The sequence below is a fragment of the Oncorhynchus nerka genome, linkage group LG27 (genome assembly GCF_034236695.1).
Source record: "Oncorhynchus nerka isolate Pitt River linkage group LG27, Oner_Uvic_2.0, whole genome shotgun sequence".
NCBI classification, from domain to species: domain Eukaryota; kingdom Metazoa; phylum Chordata; class Actinopteri; order Salmoniformes; family Salmonidae; genus Oncorhynchus; species Oncorhynchus nerka.
This window is the reverse complement of record NC_088422.1, coordinates 49,059,192-49,087,163: the sequence shown is the minus strand read 5'-3', so window position 1 is coordinate 49,087,163 and position 27,972 is coordinate 49,059,192. Positions and strand designations below refer to the sequence as shown.

Below are 27,972 nucleotides of genomic sequence, written 5' to 3'. Positions count from 1 at the left end.
GAGAGCAAGGGGAAACACGCTGATGTCACCATACGGATAAAACTAATTGCTAATGAGTCAAATTCGTCAGTATGTAAACGACATGTATTTGCGGTATCTTTGTATCTGGCCCAACAGTAAAGAAACAGTAAGCAACTACTATCGTCCTACATTATAGTTAAGCTTTTTCTTTTGTATATGTATTGAAACAATTAAGATGGAAAGTAAACCCTGTAGGCTATGAATGAAATACAATTTTATTTAGGATTTTACATGGATTTGACAGACTTACAAGATAGAGGAAGGGGAGGCATACGGGTTTATTTAAGGATTCAAAGGAAGGACAATTACAATTTCAGCTGACACATTACAACAAGTCAAGCTCACACTGACACCAGCGGGAAAACGCATCCTGTCTCTCAGTCTTGCAATATTGTTCTTTCACATGGGAAATTAAAGAATGAATGCACATTATTTAACACTAAAATCAGAGAGCTTACAGATGAGTTGACAACAATGAGGCAAAGTATTTACAGTAGGAGAGAAACCATACCGTACCAGTGCATCATTTTGCATTGATCATTTGATTGACTATTCCACAAATTCTGAATGAATTATGCCACATCCCTCATATAATGACTCTATACAGCGCAGATGCATATTTACACCACAGTAATAATTCATATTCATTTGTACAGTGTACATACTGTACATCATGGAATGGTATATCAGGCCAAAAGGGAGAGTGGTTCACCTCAAAATAGTGCTCAGCAAATAGTGTTTTTTTTTAGGTCAGTTCAGTTTTTGAAAAATAATCATGTTTTTGTTTTTGTACAATAAATGCATTATGTGGGTTCAATGCTGCAACACAGAATAAAACAATTGATGGTAGTGACTGCCCATTACTATCCTTTATTGGGCTCTAGCCATCTTTTATTCACATTACTTTACTTAAATAAAATATTTTGCTAGTGTAAATTACATATTTGTTTTTAGTACACTTTTAGAAAAAAAGGTGCTATCTAGAACCTTAAAGGGTTATTTGGCTGTCCTCATAGGAGAACCCTTTGAGGAACCCTTTTTGGTTCCAGGTAGAACTCTTTTGGGTTCCATGTAGAACCCTTTGCACAGAGGGTTCTACCTGGAACCCAAAAGCATTCAACCTGGAACCAAAAAGGGTTCAACCTGGAACCAAAAAGGATTCTACCTGGAACCAAAAAGGGTTCTCGTATGGGGACAACCAAACAGCCCTTTTGGAACCCCTTTTTCTAAGATTGTATGATGATGTCTCTATCCCTCTCTTGTCTCGCTATCACTCTGCTCTTTCTCGCTGGGTCGGTCTGCCGGCCCCACAGTCTTGCCCGGCAAGAACCAATGATAACAGGCAGCTGTAGGCGCAATGGATTCTGGTCTTAACTTTGAGTTTGACACATTGCGATAGAGGACTCATCTTTGTACCTATGGTATTATAGTCTTTGTGACAGCATGGGCAGCGCCATTGAGGCAATCTCTATTTTGAAGTAGTCAATTTTCTTATTCACGATTGGCTGAACCCTCCTGATGACTCGGTTGGACATGACTCCAACTGGGCCACCAGGAGGGATCAGCCAATGAATTTGGAAGTCCCACCCAGTTGACTACATTAAAATGTTGGAAGCCCTCAATGGTGCTGCCCATGCTAATACAGCCTTTTGGCACTCCTTTTGGCCACTAGAGGCCTCTATCATTCTCTATAGTTGGACAACATCTCCCAGAGAGAAATCTCTAGAGAAACGGCACAAACCGAGATTTGAGCGCACAGAAAAAAATGGAAATAAAAGGAATTAAAATAATTGAACTGACATTGATCAATTAGTTATTTAAAAAATGAAAATAAACCTACATTTCGGTTAATCACTCAGCACTACCGCAAAAGCATGTCATCAGTAGCATATGTAAAATGGGTTGTCAAACTCTTGTGTCATCATCATCCTTCCAGGCTCTCCAAACCTTTGGACAAGTTACTGAACATTCAGATAAATAACTTCAGACTGTTATATGTACAATGCATAGAGAGCAGACCCTCATGCCTGGAGCAGATTCTGAACGTAGATAGACAGGGTGATAGATTGGACCTAATGGAGAAATTAAACATAAGGGCAAAGACAGTTATTCTAAATGCTAATGTTTTCATTTTTTTTTGTTGCTTAATCTACTCAACATAGATCTCCTTGAAAGAGTATATGGGAGTATCCATTGAGGCTAAAAGTCTGCCACACAGGCTTTTAGTACTTTCCTATTTGCTGTTTCTGTCATCTCTGTTGATGTGGCTATTAATAGCATAGCCTCTGAAGAAATAGCATTCTCCCCAAAAGAGAATAGAGGAATGAATAGTTGAGATGGAGTGAAGCAAAGTAACATTGTTTGTATCGATATGCTATTACATTGTCTATTGTGCAAAGTCAGACTAGCCTTGTTCCAGATCTGCTTGTTCGCTTGCCAACTCTGTTACTGTCAATGGATGACAGGAGTTGGTATGATAGCACAAACAGACTGGCACATGGGCTAGACTGTCCACTGTAGAGTTTGAATGGGAACTTTTTTATTTATTTAATCGCAACATACTCATAATTGTATAAACCCAGCAATATAATGGCATTGCATAGAAACATAGACCATTGCTGAGAGGCAACACAAAAGCATGAACATTACTGTAAACACGTTATAAATATGCATGACACAAAAATGTGTGTTTCAAAACTTGACCTTTGGTGGGCGAACTATGCAAACAAGACAGGTGAAGTATGTGTTTGATTCTGCTTCTGAAATACCAAACACATTATTGAACAGTGCTATTTGGGACCGTTACACAAAAAAATCTGAATAACAAAATAACAGATTTATCCAATAGTGAATCTCCTCTCTGTCAAACATATGCTGAGAAGTAAAACCATTGAACACTCTCTCATTGCACTCTTATTAATAATAAAATAAATAGAACGCAGATCATTTGATTAAATAAATAAATATATGAATTAATAAATAACTACCTAGATAAATAAATATAACAACCTAGCAGCTACTAAAACAGTGTAAAAAAAATCTCTTTTGTAAACTCACAAAGTTGAGCTTCACTAGAGGAGCTGTTATGAAGACAGACATTTTTATGAAAACCCACTTTTTCAGCCCTTCTGTGCAGTGGTTTGATCATTAATCTTATAAGGAATTCAATTTCAATTGTTTTCCACTTGATTAGAGGATAAATACATCTGAGCTGATAGGCAGTTTGTTTGGCATCGGGACTTCCGCCACCTCCTCTTCCTCCCCCTTCTCATCATTTCTCAGAGGCATGTTTTTGCTCCACATTGTTAAGAGCTGAGATCAGAGATGGACACCTTTTCCTATGTTCCTGAAAAACCCTCCCTCTCACCCTCCCTCTGTCCCCAAAACAACTTTGAGGTGCACATCCCAGATCTGAAATGGTCAGAAACTTAAGAGTTGTTATAAAATAAGAGTTTATCAGAGGGTTAAATTGAACAATGCTCCTCCATCCTTCGTTTCAGACACAGACGTCAGAGGAAGAGTGTCACAAGGAAAAACAGTCTCTGGCCATTTTGAATGCTAATAATGCATGACGAGGACACAGCTGACTCAAAAAAAAAACTAACCAAAGAAAACAAACAATCTATTTCCAGTGGTTTCTGTCTTCAATACATCATGGACGAGACAACTGCCTCTATTCAAGACATCGTTGAACAAATAACGACACAAAAAAAAATACAATTACTTGAAGGGTTTGGCTCAGGCATCTAACACAAAAAAGACGCAAAGAGATGAAAACATCACCTCATACTTCCGCTGGGAGATTGAGAAATGATAATGCAGTCTCCTCTGTAACCTCCTCAGTCTGTTAAAAAAAAAACTCAGTGCCGGTTCTTGCCTTTGCTGTAACCGTCCAACGAGTCATAGCTGCGACTCTGGCTCTGACTGCGGTTCCGGCGACCAAAGATGGAGTTCCAAGAGGAGCTGCGACTGTAGCTCCGGTAGGAGAAGTAGCTCCTACTCCTACTTCTTCCTCGGCTCCTGCTCCTACTCCTACTCCTTGAACTACTGAGGCAGAGGCCAGGACTGGACCTAGGGCTGCGACTCCGTGTGAATAGGCTGCTCCAAGAGGATACACTGGTAGAGCGACTGCTGGATGAAGGACTGGGCCGGAAGTAGGGGATGGGCCTCTTCCTGGCACTATGGGAAATTAGGGAAGTATGGTTAGCATTTAAGAGACTGTGTGAATCAATACATGAAGAGTAAGTCATTTAAGTCCCAAAGCAATCAATTGCAGATAAAGTTTTTAAATAACAAAAAAAACATTACGGTGTCATTCAGAATGCTTAATTGGATATTGATTTCTAAACCATACCTTATTGTTAACATACAGTACAAGGGGCCTAAGTATTCATGCCTGGATTGCTACGCTACTCTCTTCACAAAATTGTATTTCAGCTCGTGTTCATGTCAGGATTAACTTCTTTAAGATATAGCATTACTGTCACACCTCAAAACAACATTACGCCTGGAACATTTCAGTGCATAATCACGATCACAACTGTTTCATTGAGCTGTCTCGCTTTATTCATTGTAGCTGGTTTAGACTAGTAGAAAATGCATCTGGTAAATGGCCTTCTTTTCACAGCACAGTTCGCCAAAAGCCTCTGCGGCAAACTGGAGGCCATTGTCAAAGGTTAAAAGAAGAGGGACTCTGCTGCAGGAAAACCATTGTTGAGTCCGTGGTTTGAGTAAATAAGTTGATACAGTCAAATAAAAGAGTTATGGCGCACGAATGAAACAATGCATGTATTGTAAGGAATGTGAAAGTGTATCAGACAGAAAGGGAAAAGGATACCTAGTTATCCTCCTGGCTTCCAGGTGACTGGGTGAATCTCTCCTCCTTTTCCTCATTGGAGAGTAGGACCTGCGTCTATGCCTCTTCCCGCTTCGCTTCTGACTGCTGTGCTTCACATCCTTCTCACAGGAGCTGGGGTCCCTCTTCTTCTCTCGAATCCTATGTTAGATGGCAAAAGAAGTACAGTAAGGCATCACTCGTAAGCAATTCTGTAATTCACATTTTAAACTCACGACACTTGCACATCCTGCTATCATTATGCCAGAAGTAGTTAGTTGAGCAAGTAGATAGGTGACACATGCTTTACCTCTCTTTACTGTATCTGGAGTAGCTTCCTCTGGACCTTCCACTGCCCTCACTACCTTTCCTTCTCAAACCAGCCAAGTAGCTTGGTGAACGGGAGTACGACCTTAAGACAAGCAGAACAGATTTACTTCAACAGTGCTCAGCGAAGCCCACATATTTCAGGTGGCTGCTTAAGGTGTCAGTGAAGTACATTAGAACATTAAAACCTGAATGAAACCTACCTGGCAGATGAAAGTGGTCGGCTTCGAGAGTAGCGTCCGGAGTGTCTTGAGCTCCCTGAGGATCTACTTCTGCTGCTCGACGAGTTGGTTCTAGTCCGCTTACGTGAAGAGGCCACCATCCTCAAAGGAGAGAGAGAAGAGACTGTCTTCTGAGGTCTCCCCACCTTGGCCCCACATACTGAGGTTGTTACCGGCTCACTGCAACGATAACAGTGGAATTACACCAATGTATCAATTTCTGCAGCAATTGTAAAAAAATATGTTGATGTCCTCCTTACAGTATGTACATGGCAGGCTTAAATTAAGGAACATTTCTGATCTTTGACTTCAAGCAGCAGTTTACGTCATTTACAGTATGATATTCCTGAAAGATAGGAAGCCCACCTCTTGCCGTTCCCATTGAAAATGGGAGTAGACAAACCACCTTCCACATGCAGAGGTTTACACAGGGAAGCATAGCTGGTCACAGAGTTCCCAGAGTCGGATGCGTTATCGCCATCTGTAAACTTCAGCTTCTCTGGGGAAGCCGGCGCTTGACACAAGACCTTTTTGTCACCGATGACGTTTGTCCGTGAAATGCTGGTTTTGGTCGACAGTGGTGAAGACGTGTCATTCCCGGAATCGTAATCCTGTGGTCCTTTGCTCTGATTGGTCAGAGTGTGATGGTGAACTACTGTCGTGTTTAAAACCTCACTGCCAGGTTTTGACTGCAAGACCTGTAAACAGACAGAAAGAGGATATTGCTTTACTTCTAGAGATGTTTTGGATAGGTTCAAGCAATTACCTGTACGATGCACTGTGATACTCTACAAAGGCACGTATTTCCCTTCAAAACACAGAGAATAAATTATTATTTTGGGACAGAGAACTTGGAAAGATTAAAGACGTCATGCAAATTTGTGGCATGCAAATAAGTTGGAAAGAAAAACAAAACTGAACCAAATAGAAATAAATTAACAAAAAAGTTTTAAAGTAAATTAATTTGGAACTAAAACAAACATATGAAAGGAAGAACAAAAGAACAGAAAAGAACGGAAAAGAAAGAGAGAAACTAATGTGTGAATAAAACTACCAACGGCTTTAGCCAAGTCGACTGAGAGAAAAAGATAGAAGAAAGAAGAAGAAAATAACAAAAAACAATAGCCCCATTACAAAGCCTGTTTTATAGAACATTGAACAAACATCACAAAATGGGTATTATGTAGAAATGAAAAGGATTGCAGACAAAGAGATATCCCATCAGTCTAACTAAGAAAGCCCTCAGAATAGGACAGATGATTGTGCTTTTTCCCTGCAAGAAGAAAATAATTACCCTGCAGCGAACCCTAGGTACAGTAAATCCCTACGTCTGCGGATAGCATCGACTTACCAATCAAGATTTCCTCCTTAAGTAGGTAAGGTGTAAGAAAAAGGGAAGAGCGGGCAACATAAGTGCATCATTAGAGTTGTAAATTGCAAGAAAAAGACAACAACCCTCTCTTCAAACCCAGAGCCAGTTAGACTGTTATTGGCATGTTCCTTTTTCTTCCCTTAAGTGTGATTGTTTAGGAGTTTTCTTGGGGCTAGAAGCCCATAACAAGGTTCTATTATGCACTCAATCTGGAATAGTTACACCGCACGTCTGTAAGGCCTTTTATGACAAACTACTTTAGAATAGGTATTCAAACCACCTTTGTAAACTACACTGTAGCGTTTTCATTTTTTTCCCCCTAAAGTAAGTGAGTTCGTTTTACTCTAAAATAGCAAGAGTGGTTGCTGTCACTGAGGACTATACAGGAATGTTTTCCTGCAGAACGAAACTCGTGGGAAATAAGATACTAAATGACTGAATGTTTAGCGAAACTAAATTCCCTCCAAACAGATAATTCCTCTTTACCTATCAATTGCAAATAATTTGTAGTAGATTACTTAAACTTTGACTGCCCTAAAGCTTTTTCAGATAATCGAGTCCCCGGTCTGCAACATCAGACCAGATTAAAACTGAAAACCCCAGGGGAAACATCAAAACCAAACCATCCGTCACAGGCTACTGACAAATATGCTTCAATCTATCCAATCTTGTTCTTCAATCTTCCTAATACCCACATAGTTTAGCTTCATTAGGATCTGTTATGAAGACAAAATGCTTTCCTGGACATTTTACTAAAAAATTTAAAATTCTGCCCTTCTGTGCAGTGGTTTAATCATTCAACATAATCGAAAATAAGCATATAAAACAGTATTTGCATTAATAAAAAATAATTAAAAAACGTAAGGCTACTATTATACCATGAGTATTTCAGTGTCAACCTGGTTGATTAACAATATTGGGTTGTTAACGGCTTAGTTTTTTATATAAACAAATGTGGGACACAAAAAAATGCAGTGTAGAACACCATTGCCCATCATGCATTGCTCTAATAACTTTCAAAAGATTGTTCCAAAGTTTGCCCCCAGCAAATAATGAATTCTTAAGACCAATTATGAAATAGTTCATTTCTGTTCCTTTTGATATAACTACAGAAAGGACTATACTTTCACTGATGATTAATTCACTTAAAACCTGTGAAAATAAATTCTATGAAAGTGTTAGTTTATATAGGTTCCTGTAACAATATTACTTTAATTCAATTAAATCCTGTATAAAATGAATACAAAAAGTGATAAACATAGTAAAATGATATTAGAATGTAGAAACCCCTCTCAGAAAAAAGGTTTGAGTTTAGAATACAAAGCATGCGTCAACGTAGGCCTAGTTTATTACATTTAAATTACAAAACCTGTGGTTTGTGATTTAAAAAATCTGGGGTGTAATTAGCATAATTTAATGATCACTGGAGAGAAATGGAATGTATTTCATGCCTCAGCAAGCATGAGACAATGAGTCAACGAACGGACGGAGCTGAGCTGGGTTTCAAATCCAAGCAGTTTCAAGCAATAAAGAGATAAACGCCACTTGGCAAAGTTAGATGTTGCCAACCTCCTATTTCGGATCTGAAATACCTGATCAATTACTATCACCCAAGACATAGTTTCTAATACTGCCACAGTGCAGGGCCAATAGCAATTCATAAACAGTCAATAAGAGTATTGTTTTGATGACAGCAATAAGTGATGGGCTTGAGCTCAGGAAAAACAGCTGAATTCAAGAAACAATTAACTGCTACAGTATGTGTTGTAATCTTGCCTGCAGTCAATGTGCTGATAATTTCATCTCACTCTTGCCCCATTAGCTTTTCGCCAAAACAGCTTGAATGCATCCTCGGCACATGACCAATATCTGCCTACCTCCAGCAAGTTCCTCGGGTGCTGTTTCTGCTATGTTTGTATTTATTTGATGGTGTTGGTTCGATAAAATGGAAAAACAAGAACAGATGACATTACCGCTAAATGTGGCGTTCGTAGAAAAGAGGTAAGGAAACGACATGACTCAGACAGGCCATGTAAAATCTATTTGATTCTGAAGTGATTGGAATTCACCCACAAAGGACCAAATTGAATTCGAAAAGTCCACATCTTCCAAAAATACAATCTATATCTGTGCTATATGTGTGTTTTTATACGGCACAGTATTTCTGATAGCCATTTTTGATCTTGGGAAAGGACACGGTCCAGTTGCTTTGAATACATTCTTATATTTGTCATAAGTTAAACAAATCCACTTCGCCGAATGTTTTTGAGATACTGAGGCAGATTTACATGGCCTTAATAGAGTAATAAAACTACACCACTGGTACATCTGTTAAGGCTCAGAATCCCGATAAACACTTACGGTGCCAGTAGAAAGGACGGAGCGAAAGATTGGAGTCGTTTTACAGACTGACTTGGCGGCGGACCCCCAATCAAACGCTCTGTGGTCCAGGTGCGCTGTACTAGGGTCCTCCCTCTGGGCTGCTAGGCCTCCCAACACAGGGTGATTCACTGATTTGTGCAGATGATGGCTGTGGACACAGATTTTAAGGAGTTAAAACCTCACTACTTCATCACAGTCTACAAATCAAGCAAAATTTGCTTGCCAGCTGACAGTATTTTCACAATTGACTGGACTAAATTGGCATCTGTGCGCGTTAGGGATAGGTTGGGACAAAACCGTTTACTCAAAATAGCACTTATTGTGCAGCGTTGAGAATACACATTTGGCCTCACTAGGTCAATGTTTACTGTTTGAACAACTGTATTCAAATTGTCTTCAAATGCAACTTCCCCTCATCTTGTGATGAAAGTTGTTTCACCAAACAACCAAAATGATGTTCTAACTGGTTGTTTGGTGAAACAACTTTCATCACAAGATGAGGGGAAGTTGCATTTGAAGACAATTTGGAAAAACTGTGTAGGGACAGGGGGACAGATGGCCAGATCAGGATATACCCCAGACTGTATAGGAGAAGCAGGCAGCAGCCTCATAGTGAATGTGATCTAAGGCTGAACAGAGATCAACCCTTATCAGATTACAGACTAATGCCTGCAGCAGCTTGTGTTTTTTTTTAATATATTTTTTTTACCTTTATTTAACTAGGCAAGTCAGTTAAGAACAAATTCTTATTTTCAATGACGGCCTAGGAACAGTGGGTTAACTGCCTGTTCAGGGGCAGATCGGCAGATTTCTACCTTGTCAGCTCAGGGGTTTGAACTTGCAACCTTCCGGTTACTAGTCCGGCAGATTAGGCTAAGCTGCCGCCCCAGCTTAGCCTAGCTGGGGCGGCAGCTTAGCTGTGTGTGTGTGTGTGTGTGTGTGTGTGTGTGTGTGTGTGTGTGTGTGTGTGTGTGTGTGTGTGTGTGTGTGTGTGTGTGTGTGTGTGTGTGTGTGTGTGTGTGTGTGTGTGTGTGTGTGTGTGTGTGTGTGTGTGTGTGTGTGTGTGTGTGTGTGTCGGCTTGGCAGAGCTCAGACAAACCGGCTTGATATATAGCCTTACCCTCCAACACGGGCAAACACTGCTAGCACAGATACTGCCACAAGCCCAGCTAAGGGGAGGGAGAACTTACCCAGCCAGCCTTGCCAAACCATGGCATTTCACATTTCAAAACTAGCTAGAGCTGGGGCTGTGAACACGATCCTGGAGAACTCAGTGGTGTTTTATTGGTGGACTTGACAGTTATACAATTCCAAAATAATTATACAGTTCTGGAATGCAGTTGGTGTATAATCGTTTTCCAGGGGACAGGTGGTATGGAATCCCTGGGTATTGAAAATGATTCTGATTGTTCCCCCCTTGTCTCCCCTACGACAGAGTATGTATCCCAAGCGGCACCCTATTCCCTATATAGTAGTGCACTATATGCTGTCAAAAGCTGTGCACTATAAAGGGTATAGGATGCCATTTGCGACGCAAACAGACTCTCGGCACCTTTCAGCGGAGCACGGTCGGCCGGCGTAAAGCTTGCCGCTATTCAATTTCAGTAATGATTTCCTCTGCTGAATATCCCAGGGAAACTCCCAATAATGGAGAGATCCAGAAGGGATTTAAAAGCAATCATCTCTGGTTTAAGATTATTTCAATTTGAAACCTTTGGCTCTCAATTCTGTCTCCCCATGTTACCAGTGTAAATGAATGAGAGAATGAATGGATGAATGAATGAATCCATTAATGAATGAGGGGTGTATGTATGAAAGAGTGGATTATGTCAGATGATGAGTTAATTATTGTAGTGTAGAGGTGACATTAAGGGAGGTCTAATATAATTGTTCTGTCTCTCTTTGAGGATTCAGATGATGAAAATGAAATGGTTTATTGTCAGACTAAATGCAAAAACTAAACTGCTGTCCCAAATCCTTTAGAACCTATCCTATCACCTAACCAATCACCTCAAAATCGTAACTCTGGTCCACACCAACTGCAATATTAATCCACCAAATCCATCAAACTCTATCAGCGCCACCGCAAACACAGCCCGATCTCAGTGATCTGGCCATATGTCACTAATTGAGTGGGCATTGATCTGTGGATGCCGTTTCCCAGCCATTTCCTGTGAAGATGTGATAAGGAGGCTACTGCTACACCCGTTACTCGTTCCTATGATCAGACAGTCACCTCTGGCCTATCAGTCATCACTGTGGCATGACCAGACCAGACCAGGCAGGATGCCCAGGGCTGAAAAGATAAATGGCGGCTTCCGTCGCAGTGTGTGTGTGTGTGTGTTGAGGCTAGGCCTTACCTGCTCTCGGCGCTGGAGGACCGCCAGGTGGAACTCTCTGACTCTGACCTCCGGTAGCGTCGTCTCCGCTTTGTGTGACTCCGTGAGCTGGAAGAGTAAATGAGAGGAGAGAAGAGAGACCAAGGAATGAGTATTTTCTTAGTAAGGAAGAAATGGCCAAACGTTGCTGTGATGGATATTGCACTTGCTTTACTCCTCCATATTCTGCTTCCCTGATTACTGGCACCAAATCAATATATTTCATATAAAGAAGACAAAATATTGTGGTGGAAAAAGGGCAAAAGAAAAAGAAAGAGAACGTCTGAACCTCGCTCTATGTTCAGCAACGACGCTCGGCTCTGCTTTGCTCACTGCAGCAGAATTATAAATGTTGTCGGTTCATAGCATGAAATTGGTTTCTCTTACTCTCTTTTGGTACATTTTTCTCTTTCATTGTGTTTCTTGCTTTCAATCGTGTCTTTCACTTTCAGAACACAAAATCAGTGCAGTTTCAGTGCAGTTGCTCTGAATTGATGGAAAATTACATCAACCAACCTTTTTTTGTGCTTTCGATCACCCTTCCTCTTATGTTTCAAGCTTGAAGAGCTGTGCTTTGTCTTTTTAGAGGTGTACCTGGAAAAGAGAAACAAAAACAGAATGTTGTTGTTGACACTTTCATGTGTGTTCATCCATTTCTTTGACAGAACAGCAAACCATTGAAACTTCTGATTCACTCAAACCTCATATTATACATTTTATAGTGTTTGCCAAAGTAATCTTGCATGCCAGGCTCATGCTGTCTTCTGATGAAAAAGACCAAAGATACTAATTTAATACAGATCAACAACAACATTACATAGAAAGTAGCTACCTGTGGCGTTTGCTTTTCTTAGAGCTCTTCTTCTTCTTCTTCTTCTTCTTCTTCTTCCTCACTGGTGACAGGCTGTAGGACGGAGACCTATGACAAAAACCACATAAACAGTTATGACCACACACGTACAAACACACACACATGTACAAACACACACACACACACACACACACACACACACACACACACACACACACACACACACACACACACACACACACACACACACACACACACACACACACAACAATAGACCCTTCCCCCGGGCCACCAGAGTGCTGGTTCCTTTTATGTACGGACCTTTTCCTCTTCCTCTTTCTCTCCGATTTCCTTTTCTTTTTCTTCCCTTTGGGAGCGTGGGGCCAAGGGGAGAGATCGTCATCAAATGACACACTGGAACAGGAGACAGAGAGACAGAGATTGTTGACATAGTAAATATTTAGTGATGACAGCATTGCCAATGCACTATTTTTAATGGTCATGCACAGGAATGTCAAGAATATTTAATTTGGTAACACATTATGATGTCAAAGGTGATTTATAAGTAAACACAAAGTTCAGTCATAGCCACAGCATTCCTCAGCAGTCAAGACTAGTGGCACATCAAAACATGTGGCCGAACGGGGTATTACAACTTGACAACTTCCAGAGCCCAAAGCAATCAATTAAGTTAGGGAGTAGTACCTTTTTAGCCCTGATGGATTCTGAGCTTTACATTTCTGCCAGGACCTTACAGGCATGGCATAACCCCCCCTCTCGCTCTCTCTCAAATACATTTATCTCGCTTTCCCTTTCCCTCCTTTTCTCTCTCTCTATTTCTCTCTCTATTTCTCTCTCTATTTCTCTCTCGCTCTCTCTCGCTCTCGCTCTCTCTCTCGCTCTCTCTCCTAGTCATTGTCTTTCCACCCAGAGCCTTTTAATTAGTCAATAAAGATGGAACTGTTGTCGGAGACCATCTGCCTCTCAGGATGAATGCTCCTGAAAGGTTCACTTCATTTGCTCTCTGCAAATGGCTAATGCGTCAGGGCGACGAGGCCCTTTTAAGCACTACAGACTCCTTAAATTGGCCTTTCAGGTAGAGATAGGGGTAGATGGTAGAAGGGAGGGAGAGGGGAAGGGAGGGAGTGAGAGATACATAGAGAGGGAGAGACGGTAAAGAAGGGAGGAATTGTGAGAGAGCGATAGAGAGAAGCGTGAGACAGCGAGAGAGATGCCTAGGAAAGGGCCTTTAACTGAAATTTATTCGGGCAGCCTTGCCTTGGCTTCAATAATGAGGTAGAAAATGAGCATTATCTGGGTGTCCGGAGGAGAGGAAATTATCTGGTTAAATTATGTAGGACTCGCTGAGTCGTAAATATGTCTGGCAAACATGGTGGAGCTGAGAGAGACTGCAGTCACAGGTGAGCCACTGTTAATCACGCACAGGCACGGACACACACACACAAACACACACAGACGCAGGCACGTACGCATACATGCCCATTTGCCAACACAATTCCATACGCACAAAAGGAATTTCTCCTTTTCCAAGATAGTCCATCCTCCTGACAGGTGTGGCATATCAAGGAGCTAATTAAACAGCATGATCATTACACAGGTGCACCTTGTGCTGGGGACAATTAAAGGCCACTCTAAAATTTGAATTTTTGTCACACAACACAATGCCACAGATGTCAAGTTTTGAGGGAATGTGCATTTGGCATGCTGACGGCAGGAATGTCCACCAGAGCTGTAACCAGATCATGTAATGTTAATTTCTCTACCATAATGTCATTTTAGAGAATTTGTCAGTACGTCCAATCAGCCTCACAACTACAGACCACATGTATGGCATTGTGTGGGCAAGCAGTTTACTGACGTCAACCATGTAAACAGAGTGCCCCATGGTGGAGGTGGGGTTATGGTATGGGCAGGCATACGCTACAGAAAACAAACACAATTGCATTTTATCAATGGCAATTTGAATGCACAGAGATACCGTGACGAGATCCTAAGGCCCATTGTCATGCCATTCATCCCCCACCATCACCTCATGTTTCAGCATGATAATGCATGACCCTATCAACAAGGATCTGTGCCAGTTCCCGCCAATATCCAGCAACTTTGCACAGCCATTGAATAGGAATGGGACAACATTCCACAGGCCACAATCAACAGCCTAATCAACTCTATGTGAAGGAGATGTGTTGTGCTGCATGAGGCAAATGCTGGTCACACCAGATACTTACTGTTTTTCTGATCCTCGCCCCTTCCTTTACTGTGACCAACAGATGTATATAATCTTTGAATCTGTTACATGTTGCGTTTATACTTTTGTTCAGTATAGATGTGAAATATGTGAAGTGTGTGTGATCAGATTTGTCAAAGCACCGTTGATTTACAAATGAGCTCCCTTTCACATCACCTACTGGATAGTGTAAACATGCGTAGTCTAACAGCATCTGAGTGGCTCCAAACATGCTGCGAGCAACTGAGGGATATGATAGAGACATAAATGCCACTCCAGCAGAAAACCCATTAGATCATATGACAACACAGTCTGTGTGTGTGTGTGTGTGTTTGTGTGTGTGTTTGTGTGTGACCGACTGCAGTCTATATCGTTCCTTCTCTCAGATGAAAACGTACGTGGGCAGACAATATCTCCCCGTCCTTCCCTCCGGGAATGCCTAGCCTTGCTGTGTCTGTCCGTTTAGTACACTCGTGCACGCGTACACACACATACGCGGACAAACGCACACACACACCATTACATGTAGATGGAACGCGGCCGTCTGTCTCAGCATAATAAACGATGTCGGTTGGAGGCTGCATTGGATAGCATTAAACATTAGCAGCTGAAATACATTAAGGGCTGATTATAGGGAAGGAACCCAAGTACCGTCTCGGTAATGAGAAAGCTTTGTTACTCATTAACACTTCTCTCCCACTAACTCCATCCCTACAGAAGAAAGAAACCATTTGCATCTCGCTCAGTAGTAAAAATTAGGAGGAAAGTTTACCTTAACCCCTGATCCACAGTAAAATGAATTATCATCCACCATATGGTTAAGGTTAGGATTGGGGCTGATAATCTCATCCTAGACCTGTAGTTAAGTGTAAATTCTGGTTTGGCACCGAGGGAGGATATGGTGATTGAATAAAATAAAGATGGATGAAAAATTCATATTCCCTTCCACTGAAGCAACAATAGTTACTTCGTCCTTGAGGATCAACAGCTAATCAAAATGTGCAGTTGAAGTCGGAAGTTTACATACACCTTAGCCAAATACATTTCAACTCAGTTTTTCACAATTCCTGACATGTAATCCTAGTAAAAATTCCCTGTTTTAGGTCAGTTAGGATCACCACTTTATTTGAAATGTCAGAATAATAATAGAGAGAGAGTGATTTATTTCAGATTTCATTTCTTTCATCACATTCCCAGTGGGTCAGAAGTTTAACATACACTCAATTAGTATTTGGTAGCATTGCCTTTAAATTGTTTAACTTGAGTCACACGTTTTGGGTAGCCTTCCACAAGCTACCTACAATAAGTTGGGGAATTTTGGCCCATTCCTCCTGACAGAGCTGGTGTAACTGAGTCAGGTTTGTAGGCCTCCTTGCTCGCACATGCTTTTTCAGTTCTTTCCACAAATTTTCTATAGGATTGAGGTCAGGGCTTTGTGATGGCCACTCCAATACCTTGACTTTGTTGTCCTTAAGCCATTTTGCACAACTTTGGAAGTATGCTTGGGGTCATTGTCCATTTGACCGCTTTGCGACCAAGCTTTAACTTCCTGGCAGATGTCTTGAGATGTTGCATCAATATATCCACATAATTTTGCTGCCTCATGATGCCATCTATTTTGTGAAGCGCACCAGTCCCTCCTGCAGCAAGCACCCCTGCAACATGATGCTGCCACCCCCATGCTTCACGGTTGGGATGGTGTTCCCCCTTTTTCCTACAAACATAACAATGGTCATTATGGCCAAACAGCTCTATTTTTGTTTCGTCAGACCAGAGGACATTTCTCCAAAATTACGATCTTTGTCCCCATGTGTAGTTGCAAACCATAGTCTGGCTTTTTTATGGCGGTTTTGGAGTAGTGACTTCTTCCTTGCTGAGCGGCCTTTCACGTTATGTCGATATAGTACTCGTTTTACTGTGGATATAGATACTTTTGTACCTGTTTCCTCCAGCATCTTCAAAAGGTCCTTTGCTGTTGTTCTGGGATTTTATTTGCACTTTTCGCACCAAAGTACGATGATCTCTAGGAGACAGAAGTCTCCTTCCTGAGCGGTATGATGTCTGCGTGGTCCCATGGTGTTTATACTTGCGTACTATTGTTTGTACAGATGAACCTGGTACCTTCAGGCATTTGGGAATTGCTCCCAAGGATGAAGCAGACTTGTGGAGGTCAACAACTTTTTTTTCTGATGTCTTGGGTGATTTCTTTTGATTTTCCCATGATGTCAAGCAAAGAGGCACTGAGTTTGAAGGTAGGCCTTGAAATACATCCACAGGTACACCTCCAATTGACTCAAATTATGTCAATCAGCCTATCAGAAGCTTCTAAAGCCATGACATCCTTTTCTGGAATTTTCCAAGCTGCTTAAAGGCACAGTCAACTTGGTGTATGTAAACTTCTGACCCACTGGAATTGTGAATTCTAAGTGAAATAATCTGTCTGTAATCTGTCACTTGCCCGAGATGGCATAGCAGTTCAGACGTCTTTTGTCCTTGTCTTGTCGTGTCGTGTATATATATATATTTACAACTTTTTTCACATACATTTTATTTTTATTTTCCATCAACTCATCTTCAATACACTCTCCTGCAACCTGCCTCACCAATTGATATGTATAAATACGTATTATTTACCTCAAATCTGCAATCCTCCAAGAAGCTAGCCAGAAGCTAGCCAGAAACTCCAAGAAGCTAGCCAGAAGCTAGCCAGGAGCTAATCAGAAGCTAGTTAGCTTCTTTACTGGCAACTCGTTAGTATTCAGCTAACCACGGTTTGTGGTCATCAGCTATCCTTTAACTCGAAAATCTATCGCCAGTTTTGTACGGCGCAGCGCGGCTCGGAACGGAACATACCGGACCGATTTTTCTCTCCATGTCCCTGGATTTCAACTGCTCTCTGGACATTCACTCCCGGATCTCACAGCTAGCTGGCTGCTATCCGTGTGTCTATCTGCTTTCGTCGATTCCGGAGCAAACATCAATTACTCCGGAGCTAGCCAGCTCCGTCAATCACTCCTGAGCTCCGTCAATCACTCCTGGGCTGCAGTCACCTATCCGGACCCGTTTTACTGCCTACGCGGAGCCCCACCGGGCCTTCACAACTGGACTGCCGACGTTATCTACCCGAAGGAGATCCGGCTGGCTCCTCCGTCGCGACGTTACCTGAATGCCCATCTGCGGCCTGCTAACCGTTAGCTGTCTTACCGGCTGCTCTCAGAATAGACAATCGGACAATTTATTTATTTTTATTATTATTATGTTTCTTCTTGGGCCTCTATAACTATATCTATTGTTTTTATTTTTTTGTTGTTGTGTGATTTGGACTAATCCCCTCTACAACACGGAACTCCACTAATCTACTGACGGAACGCAAGAGGTGGCTAACAACAGACCTCCATCCAAACCAACCTCTCCACTCCCTGGACCCTTTTGATCACTCGACTAAGGATGCCTCTCCTTAATGTCAATATGTCTTGTCCATTGCTGTTCTGGTTAGTGTTTATTGGCTTATTTCACTGTAGAGCCTCTAGTCCTGCTCACTATACCTTATCCAACTTATTAGTTCCACCACCCACACATGCAATGGCATCTCCTGGTTTCAATGATGTTTCTAGAGACAATATATCTCTCTTCATCACTCAATACCTAGGTTTACCTCCACTGTATTCACATCCTACCATACCTTTGTCTGTACATTATACCTTGATGCTATTTTATCGCCCCCAGAAACCTCCTTTTACTCTCTGTTCCAGACGTTCTAGACGACCAATTCTTATTGCTTTTAGCCGTACCCTTATTCTTCTCCTCCTATGTTCCTCTGGCGATGTAGAGGTGAATCCAGGCCCTGCAGTGCCTAGCTCCACTCCTATTCCCCAGGCGCTCTCTTTTGATGACTTCTGTAACCGTAATAGCCTTGGTTTCATGCATGTTAACATTAGAAGCCTCCTCCCTAAGTTTGTTCTTTTCACTGCTTTAGCACACTCTGCCAACCCGGATGTTCTAGCTGTGTCTGAATCCTGGCTTAGGAAGACCACCAAAAATTCAGAAATTTTAATTCCAAACTACAACATTTTCAGACAAGATAGAACTGCCAAAGGGGCGGTGTTGCAATCTACTGCAAAGATAGCCTGCAGAGTTCTGTCCTACTATCCAGGTCTGTACCCAAACAATTTGAACTTCTACTTTTAAAAATCCACCTCTCTAAAAACAAGTCTCTCACCGTTGCCGCCTGCTATAGACCACCCTCTGCCCCCAGCTGTGCTCTGGACACCATATGTGAACTGATTGCCCCCATCTATCTTCAGAGCTCGTGCTGCTAGGCGACCTAAACTGGAACATGCTTAACACCCCAGCCATCCTACAATCTAAACTTGATGCCCTCAATATCACACAAATTATCAATGAACCTACCAGGTACCCCCCCAAAGCCTTAAACACGGGCACCCTCATAGATATCATCCTAACCAACTTCCCCTCTAAATACACCTCTGCTGTCTTCAACCAAGATCTCAGCGATCACTGCCTCATTGCCTGCATCCGTAATGGGTCAGCGGTCAAACGACCTCCACTCATCACTGTAAAACGCTCCCTGAAACACATCGGCGAGCAGGCCTTTCTAATCGACCTGGCCGGGGTGTCCTGGAAGGATATTGATCTCATCCCGTCAGTAGAGGATGCCTGGATATTTTTAAAAAATGCCTTCCTAACAATCTTAAATAAACATGCCCCATTCAAGAAAATTAGAACCAGGAACAGATATAGCCCTTGGTTCTCCCCAGACCTGACTGCCCTTAACCAACACAAAAACATCCTATGGCGTTCTGCATTAGCATCGAACAGCCCCCGTGATATGCAGCTGTTCAGGGAAGCTAGAAACCGTTATACACAGGCAGTTAGAAAAGCCAAGGCTAGCTTTTCAAGCAGAAATTTGCTTCCTGCAACACTAACTCAAAAAGTTCTGGGACACTGTAAAGTCCATGGAGAATAAGAACACCTCCTCCCAGCTGCCCACTGCACTGAAGATAGGAAACACTGTCACCACTGATAAATCCACCATAATTGAGAATTTCAATAAGCATTTTTCTACGGCTGGCCATGCTTTCCACCTGGCAACTCCTACCCCGGTCAACAGCACTGCACCCCCAACAGCAACTCGCCCAAGCCTTCCCCATTTCTCCTTCTCCCAAATCCATTCAGCTGAAGTTCTGAAAGAGCTGAAAAATCTGGACCCCTACAAATCAGCCGGGCTAGACAATCTGGACCCTTTCTTTCTAAAATTATCTGCCGAAATTGTTGCCACCCCTATTACTAGCCTGTTCAACCTCTCTTTCGTGTCATCTGAGATTCCCAAAGATTGGAAAGCAGCTGCGGTCATCCCCCTCTTCAAAGGGGGGGGACACTCTTGACCCAAACTGTTACAGACCTATATCTATCCTACCATGCCTTTCTAAGGTCTTCCGAAAGCCAAGTCAACAAACAGATTACCGACCATTTCGAATCTCACCATACCTTCTCTGGGTGCACCTCAGCCACGCTCAAGGTCCTAAACGATATCTTAACCGCCATCGATAAGAAACATTACTGTGCAGCCGTATTCATTGATCTGGCCAAGGCTTTCGACTCTGTCAACCACCGCATCCTCATCGGCAGACTCGACAGCCTTGGTTTCTCAAATGATTGCCTCGCCTGGTTCACCAACTACTTCTCTGATAGAGTTCAGTGTGTCAAATCGGAGGGTCTGCTGTCTGGACCTCTGGCAGTCTCTATGGGGGTGCCACAGGGTTCAATTCTTGGACCGACTCTCTTCTCTGTATACATCAATGAGGTCGCTCTTGCTGCTGGTGAGTCTCTGATCCACCTCTACGCAGACGACACCATTCTGTATACTTCCGGCCCTTCTTTGGACACTGTGTTAACAACCCTCCAGGCAAGCTTCAATGCAATACAACTCTCCTTCCGTGGCCTCCAATTGCTCTTAAATACAAGTAAAACTAAATGCATGCTCTTCAACCGATCGCTACCTGCACCTACCCGCCTGTCCAACATCACTACTCTGGACGGCTCTGACTTAGAATACGTGGACAACTACAAATACTTAGGTGTCTGGTTAGACTGTAAACTCTCCTTCCAGACCCATATCAAACATCTCCAATCCAAAGTTAAATCTAGAATTGGCTTCCTATTTCGCAACAAAGCATCCTTCACTCATGCTGCCAAACATACCCTTGTAAAATTGACCATCCTACCAATCCTCGACTTTGGCGATGTCATTTACAAAATAGCCTCCAATACCCTACTCAACAAATTGGATGCAGTCTATCACAGTGCAATCCGTTTTGTCACCAAAGCCCCATATACTACCCACCATTGCGACCTGTACGCTCTCGTTGGCTGGCCCTCGCTTCATACTCGTCACCAAACCCACTGGCTCCATGTCATCTACAAGACCCTGCTAGGTAAAGTCCCCCCTTATCTCAGCTCGCTGGTCACCGTAGCATCTCCCACCTGTAGCACACGCTCCAGCAGGTATATCTCTCTAGTCACCCCCAAAACCAATTCTTTCTTTGGCCGCCTCTCCTTCCAGTTCTCTGCTGCCAATGACTGGAACGAACTACAAAAATCTCTTAAATTGGAAACACTTATCTCCCTCACTAGCTTTAAGCACCAACTGTCAGAGCATCTTACAGATTACTGCACCTGTACATAGCCCACCTATAATTTAGCCCAAACAACTACCTCTTTCCCAACTGTATTTAATTAATTTATTTATTTTGCTCCTTTGCACCCCATTATTTTTATTTCTACTTTGCACATTCTTCCATTGCAAAACTACCATTCCAGTGTTTTACTTGCTATATTGTATTTACTTTGCCACCATGGCCTTTTTTGCCTTTACCTCCCTTCTCACCTAATTTGCTCACATTGTATATAGACTTGTTTTTTTTTTACTGTATTATTGACTGTATGTTTGTTTTACTCCATGTGTAACTCTGTGTCGTTGTATGTGTCGAACTGCTTTGCTTTATCTTGGTCGCAATTGTAAATGAGAACTTGTTCTCAACTTGCTTACCTGGTTAAATAAAGGTGAAATAAAAAAATAAAAAAATTAAAAATCAATTGTTGGAAAAATTACTTGTGTCATGCACAAAGTAGATATCCTAACTGACTAGCCAAAACTATAGTTTGTTAACAAGAAATTTGTGGAGTGGTTAAAAAACAAGTTTTAATGACTCCAACCTAAGTGTATGTAAACTTCCAACTTCAACCGTAGCTAGCTATATGTATATCATTAGCAGCTAGCTAGTCATCTACAGAAATAACAGCAGTCAGAGCTCATTTCCACAGACTGTCACTGTTACAACAGATCCTTCGGAGGTAAGTTGGTCGATGTCAGTCAGCAGTTTTGCCGTCGTAGCTCTGTGTATTTCCTGCGTGTTCCCTGGCTACCCCTGCTCCCCGCTGTGTGATGTTTGCTGGTGGGGTTGGGACTCTAATGATTGTGGTGTCAGGTTTGGTTTTAGCTTCTGTCCTTTCTGCTCAGCGCTTTGACCTTCAGGGCATAGTCGGGATAAACAGGCCTTTGATGGAGGCCATTACTTCTAGCTGTCAGATACTGATGCACACAGCCAGGGCAAGGTTTATAGCCGCTCCCTATTCCTGGGAAGCAATGTGGTGAGAGGTCGACAACTACACTGTTTATACCTATCCAGACTACTGGTGTGGTTTACTACTGGTCCAGATTCCCTCCCTAGACTTTCCCCTGGGCCCTTCCCTTAAATGCAAATCTGTAATGTGGAAGCAATATGGTGAATGCACCATCACTACACTGCTTATACCTATCCAGACCCTTCAGATGGGCAAACATTGTAAGGTTAGGGCCAAGGGAAGGGGTAGGAAGTGAATTGGGACTGCCCGTGTGTTACTTCTAGCTGTCAGCTATTGATGCACAGCCATGATATTGGTTGCCCAATGAAAAACACTCAATACAGAAGCAGGGATAGCTAAGGCCAAGGTTTTTATTAGCTGTTACTAGGGCCAGGAGTTTGTCCTCCTGACCAGGACAAACTCCTGGCCATAGTTATTATGCAAAACACAGTTTGCTCTTTTTAACGTCAAGTTCTTAAGCACAGCCCTACAAAGTGCTTTTATTCATACTCTTTTCTTGTGTAAAAGGCGTGATCATAATCGTCAGAAGCACATCAGAGACTGCTTTTTCTCTTTATGCTAAGCTTTAAACCAAAGTGCAGCTGCAGCTGTTCTTTAAAGTTCAACGAGCCAGTCTATGATTTCCACTGCTTATGATCCCGGTAACACTTAAGATGTCTTCTCCCGTGTTTTACATATCAACTACCGCCTCCGGCTGTATTACCACGCCGGCTTTGAAGGTGTCTGAAGACTTATTCCAGCTTTAAAATATCTGACAAAATAGATTTTCTCACCTTAAAATGACATAGCAAAGGATTCTGTCTGCTTCCCAAATGGGACCCTATTCCCCATATCAGGTTTCTCCAACTGGCGTCCCACGGGCCAAATGTAAGCAACACATAATAAAAATACATATGTGTGATCGTATACAAACGTTATCAAGGTTTGAAATTATTATGTTTTAGTCAAATATTATATCTGTTAGGGCTTTTTGCGGTCAATTTGCAGTCTACAAATGATTTGTTATTATGTTCCGGCCCCATGAGCATCCGCACAACAAAATAATTGTCCCGTGGCTGAATCTAGTTAATTATCCCTGCCCTATTTAGTTCACCACTTTTGAATAGGGCCCATTGGGCTCTGGGTCAAAAGTAAGGCACTATTGTGAATAGGGTGCCATTTGGGAGGTACAGACTATTCTTGAGGCGTGAAGTAAAGGAAACTAGTGGGTTGGATGGTGGCGGGTAGGGAGTGTAGGGGGTGTCCATGAGAGGGGAGAACCGACTGTCACTGTACTCAAAATATTTCACAACACCTTTGTGTTTTGCACTGTGCTGGGGCTGATAACAATGTTTACGTCCCTCTCAGCACGACGCACCAGGAAGCTGAGATTACCTCTGTCTTCAGAGCGAGACTTGGTCTGTGTCCCAAATCAAACCTCATTCCCTATATAATATACTTCTTTTGGTCAAAAGTAGTGCAACATTTAAGGAATAGCATGCCCTTTGGGACGTAGACAGGGAGAGAATCCCCCAAGGTGTATTCTGGATATTCGTAGCTTTATCCCCCATGCAACACTTGATCACAAACAAGGCTGTTCAAAAGAAAGCTGGATAATAGTGTAAAAAGTAAAAGGCAAATGTTTAATTCTCAAACCTCCTTATCATCTACAAAGACCGTTCACCTTCAAAGACTTCCCTTCTTCACCATTTGAAATGCTGAAATAGAAGTGGCAAGTGCTTGAAATTTAAATTGATCACCCCCCCCAATCCCAAATTGAAATTGAGCCCCCATACAAGCTATGCTGAAGGAATGCTTGTACAATCCAGTCATTTATTTGGTGGAGCTGCGACTGCAAGACAGAGAGGCACTCACCACCGCGTCCGATGATAGCTGCTATGTTTGTGTCGTCCTATGTCTCTAATGCATCCATTTCTGTCTGTGGTTGTGTCCACCTTGGTGTCCGCGACCTCCCCTTTTCTCTCATCGGCTTTGAGTGGCTGGCAGGTTGTTGTCTCCGTGCTGTGGATTGATAGATAAAAGGGAAGAATGGATTTAGTCTCTCTCTCTCTCTCTCTCTCTCTCTCTCTCTCTCTCTCTCTCTCTCTCTCTCTCTGGAACACATTCCATTTGAAATATTCTCAGAATACGAGCTGTTTTCATTATACCGTTTGATGCATCACTAGGGCCTATTCCCATCCAGACCCTGGCTGCGTACTAAATGGCACCCTATTCCCTATATAGTGCACTACTTTTGACCAGAGCCCCATGGGCCTTGGTCAAAAGTAATGCTCTACAGCTCCTGGAGGCCAGCTAGAGGCCAGCTATTCTCCATTCAAATGAGCTGTCAGTTGAAATGCAGTTATTTACATGCTTCAGTTGACCTGACATCCTCTGAAATTATTTTCTGCATCTCGAGGTCTCGAGGTTGGCAGGCGTAGCAATGGGGAGGCTTTGGCAAGTGGAACAGTTGAACAGCTAAGCACAGGCAGAGGCAGAGCACCTTGAGTTTGTCCTTCCATAAGGGATGAAGAAACTACCGCTTATACTCATTGCATAGTAGCAACTATCAGACCCAAAAGATCAAACAATTCAATCACATTCTATCACCGTGCTATATTACTATGCTCTATTACTCACAGATTTACCACTTCAGTCTCCCAACATGTAGAATGGAAACAGTGTTATGGAAATGACACCAGTAATGAATGAATATAACAGCATTCCACTACATGCATTTCCATTTAACTATGCACTTAACTATGGACGATCATGATTTGGACACAAAGCTACTGTACCGTTTCCTATGCAATTTTGTATTAAAATCACATGAAAATGATTTAGCCTTTTTTGTTGTTGCATTGACTCCTACAGTCTTGGCTTCATCACAATATCAAACCTATGTAATATGACTGTACAGATAATAGTACACTACTTTCCCATAGGGCTCTGGTCAGAAGTACCACACTATATAGGGAATAGGGTGACATTTGAGACACAGACTTCTCTGTGCCCTTTCCTTATTACCATACTGTGTTTTAGTCATGGGAGATTGAAGCGTAATTATACATCTTCCTCCTTTCGAGCGTCTCTGTCTGATTGTAATGAGAAGATAATCAGGAGCTGAGATTAAGACTTGATTGCCTCCTCTCCCTCCGCTCAGAGCTTTCTGCTTTCTCTCTCTCCCACCTCGGTGTTATAGACTGAGGGCCACACACACAGAGGAAAAAAACACACACACACTCACAAGCAATTACAGTGAGCGAGTGTACACGTACACACACGTAGGCACGCACACCGTCTGTACGGCCTGTAGTGTCAAACTACTAATGTAAAAGTGCAGTCTGTCTCCATCACGGTGGTGAGTTTTAAAGGTGATGGGTGAAATGAAGACAGCTGACGCTTGCTGGGTTGGGTGATTAATATGATCAAGGAATCAAGGGAAGGAGACTGAGGCTGAATGAATATTTCAATACAAACTAGATGATGATTCATTTATTTTTTATTCTGTTAGTAGAAAAAGTAGGCCCTATTTATTCTCTAGATTGCTATTGGCATTGACGTCATGGACCAGTTTTTATTACGAAGGCGCTGTGATGGAATATCTTTCCAGAATTGTCTTGTATTTGAAGAGGAATTATGTGGCCTTGTAATCCTCGGGAATTCTGACAGAACCTTGAATTTGTTTACGCTGAGGCAGGTAGAAGACGGGTACAGGTGTGGAATCTTAATTTGTTGGTGTGGTGTCTTAAATGAGCCTCATGATTTACCTAAATTCACTGAAAACACAAATTCCTCTTTCTCTCTCAAACCAGACAGAATAAATGTCCTACTACTCTACGTCCTACTACTGCGGCATTCAAAGGTACAAAAAAATATCTCAAATGTCGCCATACACATCAACAACCGTCATTTTATATAGTTTACTAACACAAGATAGATATTGGTCTCCAGGACGACATACAGTGCCTTCGGAAATTATTCAGACCCCATGACTTTTTCCACATTTTGTTACTTTAGAGCCTTATTCTTAAATGGATAACTTTTTTTTTTTTTTAAATCATCAACAATTTACACACAATACCCCATAATAATAAAGCAAAAACAGTTTTAAAAAAGCAGAAATACCTTATTGACATAAGTATTCAGACCCTTTTACTATGAGACTCGAAATTGAGCTCAGGCGCGGCCTGTTTCCATTGATCATCCTTGAGATTTCTCTACAACTTGGAGTCCACCTGTGGTAAATTATATTGATTGGACATGATTTGGAAAGGCACACACCTGTCTATATAAGGTCCCACAGTTGACAGTGCATGTCAGAGCAAAAACCAAGCCATGAGGTTGAAGGAATTGTCTGTAGAGCTCTGAGACAGGACTATGTGGAGGCACAGATCTGGGGAAGGGTACAGTACCAAACATTTATGCAGCATTGAACACAGTGGCCCCCATCATTCTTAAATGAAAGATGTTTGGCACCACCAAGACACTTCCTAGAGCTGGCCGGGCTCTAAACAGAGTCTATAAAACATTAGGAACACTTGTTCTGTTCATGATATACTGTAGACTGATCAGGTGAAAGCTATAATCCCTTATTGATGTCATGGAGACAGGTTAAAGAATCATTTTTATGCCTTGAGAGAATTGAGACAAGGATTGTGTATGTGTGCCATTCAGAGGGTGAATGGGCAAAACAAAAGATTTAAGTGCCTTTGAACAGGGTATGGTAGTAGGTGCCAGGCACACGGGTTTGAGTGTGTCAAGAACTGCAACGTTGCTGCAAAGCCTGTGTGTATCAAGAATGGTCCATCACCTAAAGGACATCCAGACAACTGGGGGAAGCATTGACTTCAACATGGGCCAGCATCCCTGTGGAACACTTATGACACCTTGTAGAGTCCATGCCCCGACGAATTGAGGCTGTTCTGAGGGTTAAACGGGGTGCAACTCAATATTAGGAAAGTGTTCCTAAGGTTTTGTACACTATCAAAACACTTTTCCCAGTAGGAATGATCCGTTTTCAAAAAAATATCGTCAAATCCTCCCTGCTGCAGGATTATTTTTCTTCTGCGGCAAAAAGGGGTCAAATTAAGATCCAATATCTGTAAGAGGAGTTATACGTTGGACAGGAGTCGGTCAAAACCTGTAAAAAGGTGAAAACTGTTTAGGGGTTAAATAGGGAAGTAAGGAACAATAAAAAGGTTCCTATGCCATGAAGAGCTATACATTTTCTTTATTATGTAGATATCCAACATGACCCACCTTCGTAATTAGACAGAATACCCTGGCAGAGATGGTGTTACAAAGGTATGGCAGTTTTGGGTCATACATTCCCTCGAGACATTCGTTTTCCCAAATAAAGACGAACACAATCATCCTTTTCTGCTTGACATCCTATCACACTAATGATATACTCTAATGATATTCTGTATTCTTAATTTGAGCCAGTTTGCTACAGCAGGAAAAGAATCCTGCAGCAAAAGGAAATATCAGGAATGAAGGTAAGACCCAAGTGCAGACTGTGTGAAGTAACAATGTTCATTGTAACCACAGGGGCAGGCAAACGACAGGTCAAGGCAGGCAGGGGTCGATAATCCAGAGCAGAGCCCAAGGTACAGGACGGCAGGCGGGCTCAAGTCAGGCAGAGGTCGGTAATCTAGAGGTGGAGCAAAGATACCGGACAGCAGGCAGTCTCAGGGGCAGAGACAGGCATTGGTCAGGCGGGCGGGTAAAG

At 42.2% G+C, this 27,972-nt stretch overlaps 1 protein-coding gene across 1 annotated transcript; it reads right to left on the bottom strand.

Annotated features, from left to right (window-relative positions):
• Positions 1 to 284: 284 nt before the first annotated feature.
• Positions 285 to 24,651, bottom strand: LOC115111922 (serine/arginine repetitive matrix protein 4). The gene is made up of 12 exons (XM_065011149.1): positions 24,623 to 24,651; positions 24,114 to 24,260; positions 12,668 to 12,760; positions 12,368 to 12,454; positions 12,052 to 12,129; positions 11,518 to 11,604; positions 9,137 to 9,305; positions 5,770 to 6,101; positions 5,386 to 5,583; positions 5,166 to 5,267; positions 4,859 to 5,017; positions 285 to 4,200 (listed from the first exon to the last, which is right to left on the bottom strand). Exons 1-12 carry the CDS (start codon positions 24,649 to 24,651, stop codon positions 3,882 to 3,884), a joined length of 1,800 nt encoding a protein of 599 aa, XP_064867221.1. The 3' UTR covers positions 285 to 3,881.
• Positions 24,652 to 27,972: the final 3,321 nt, after the last annotated feature.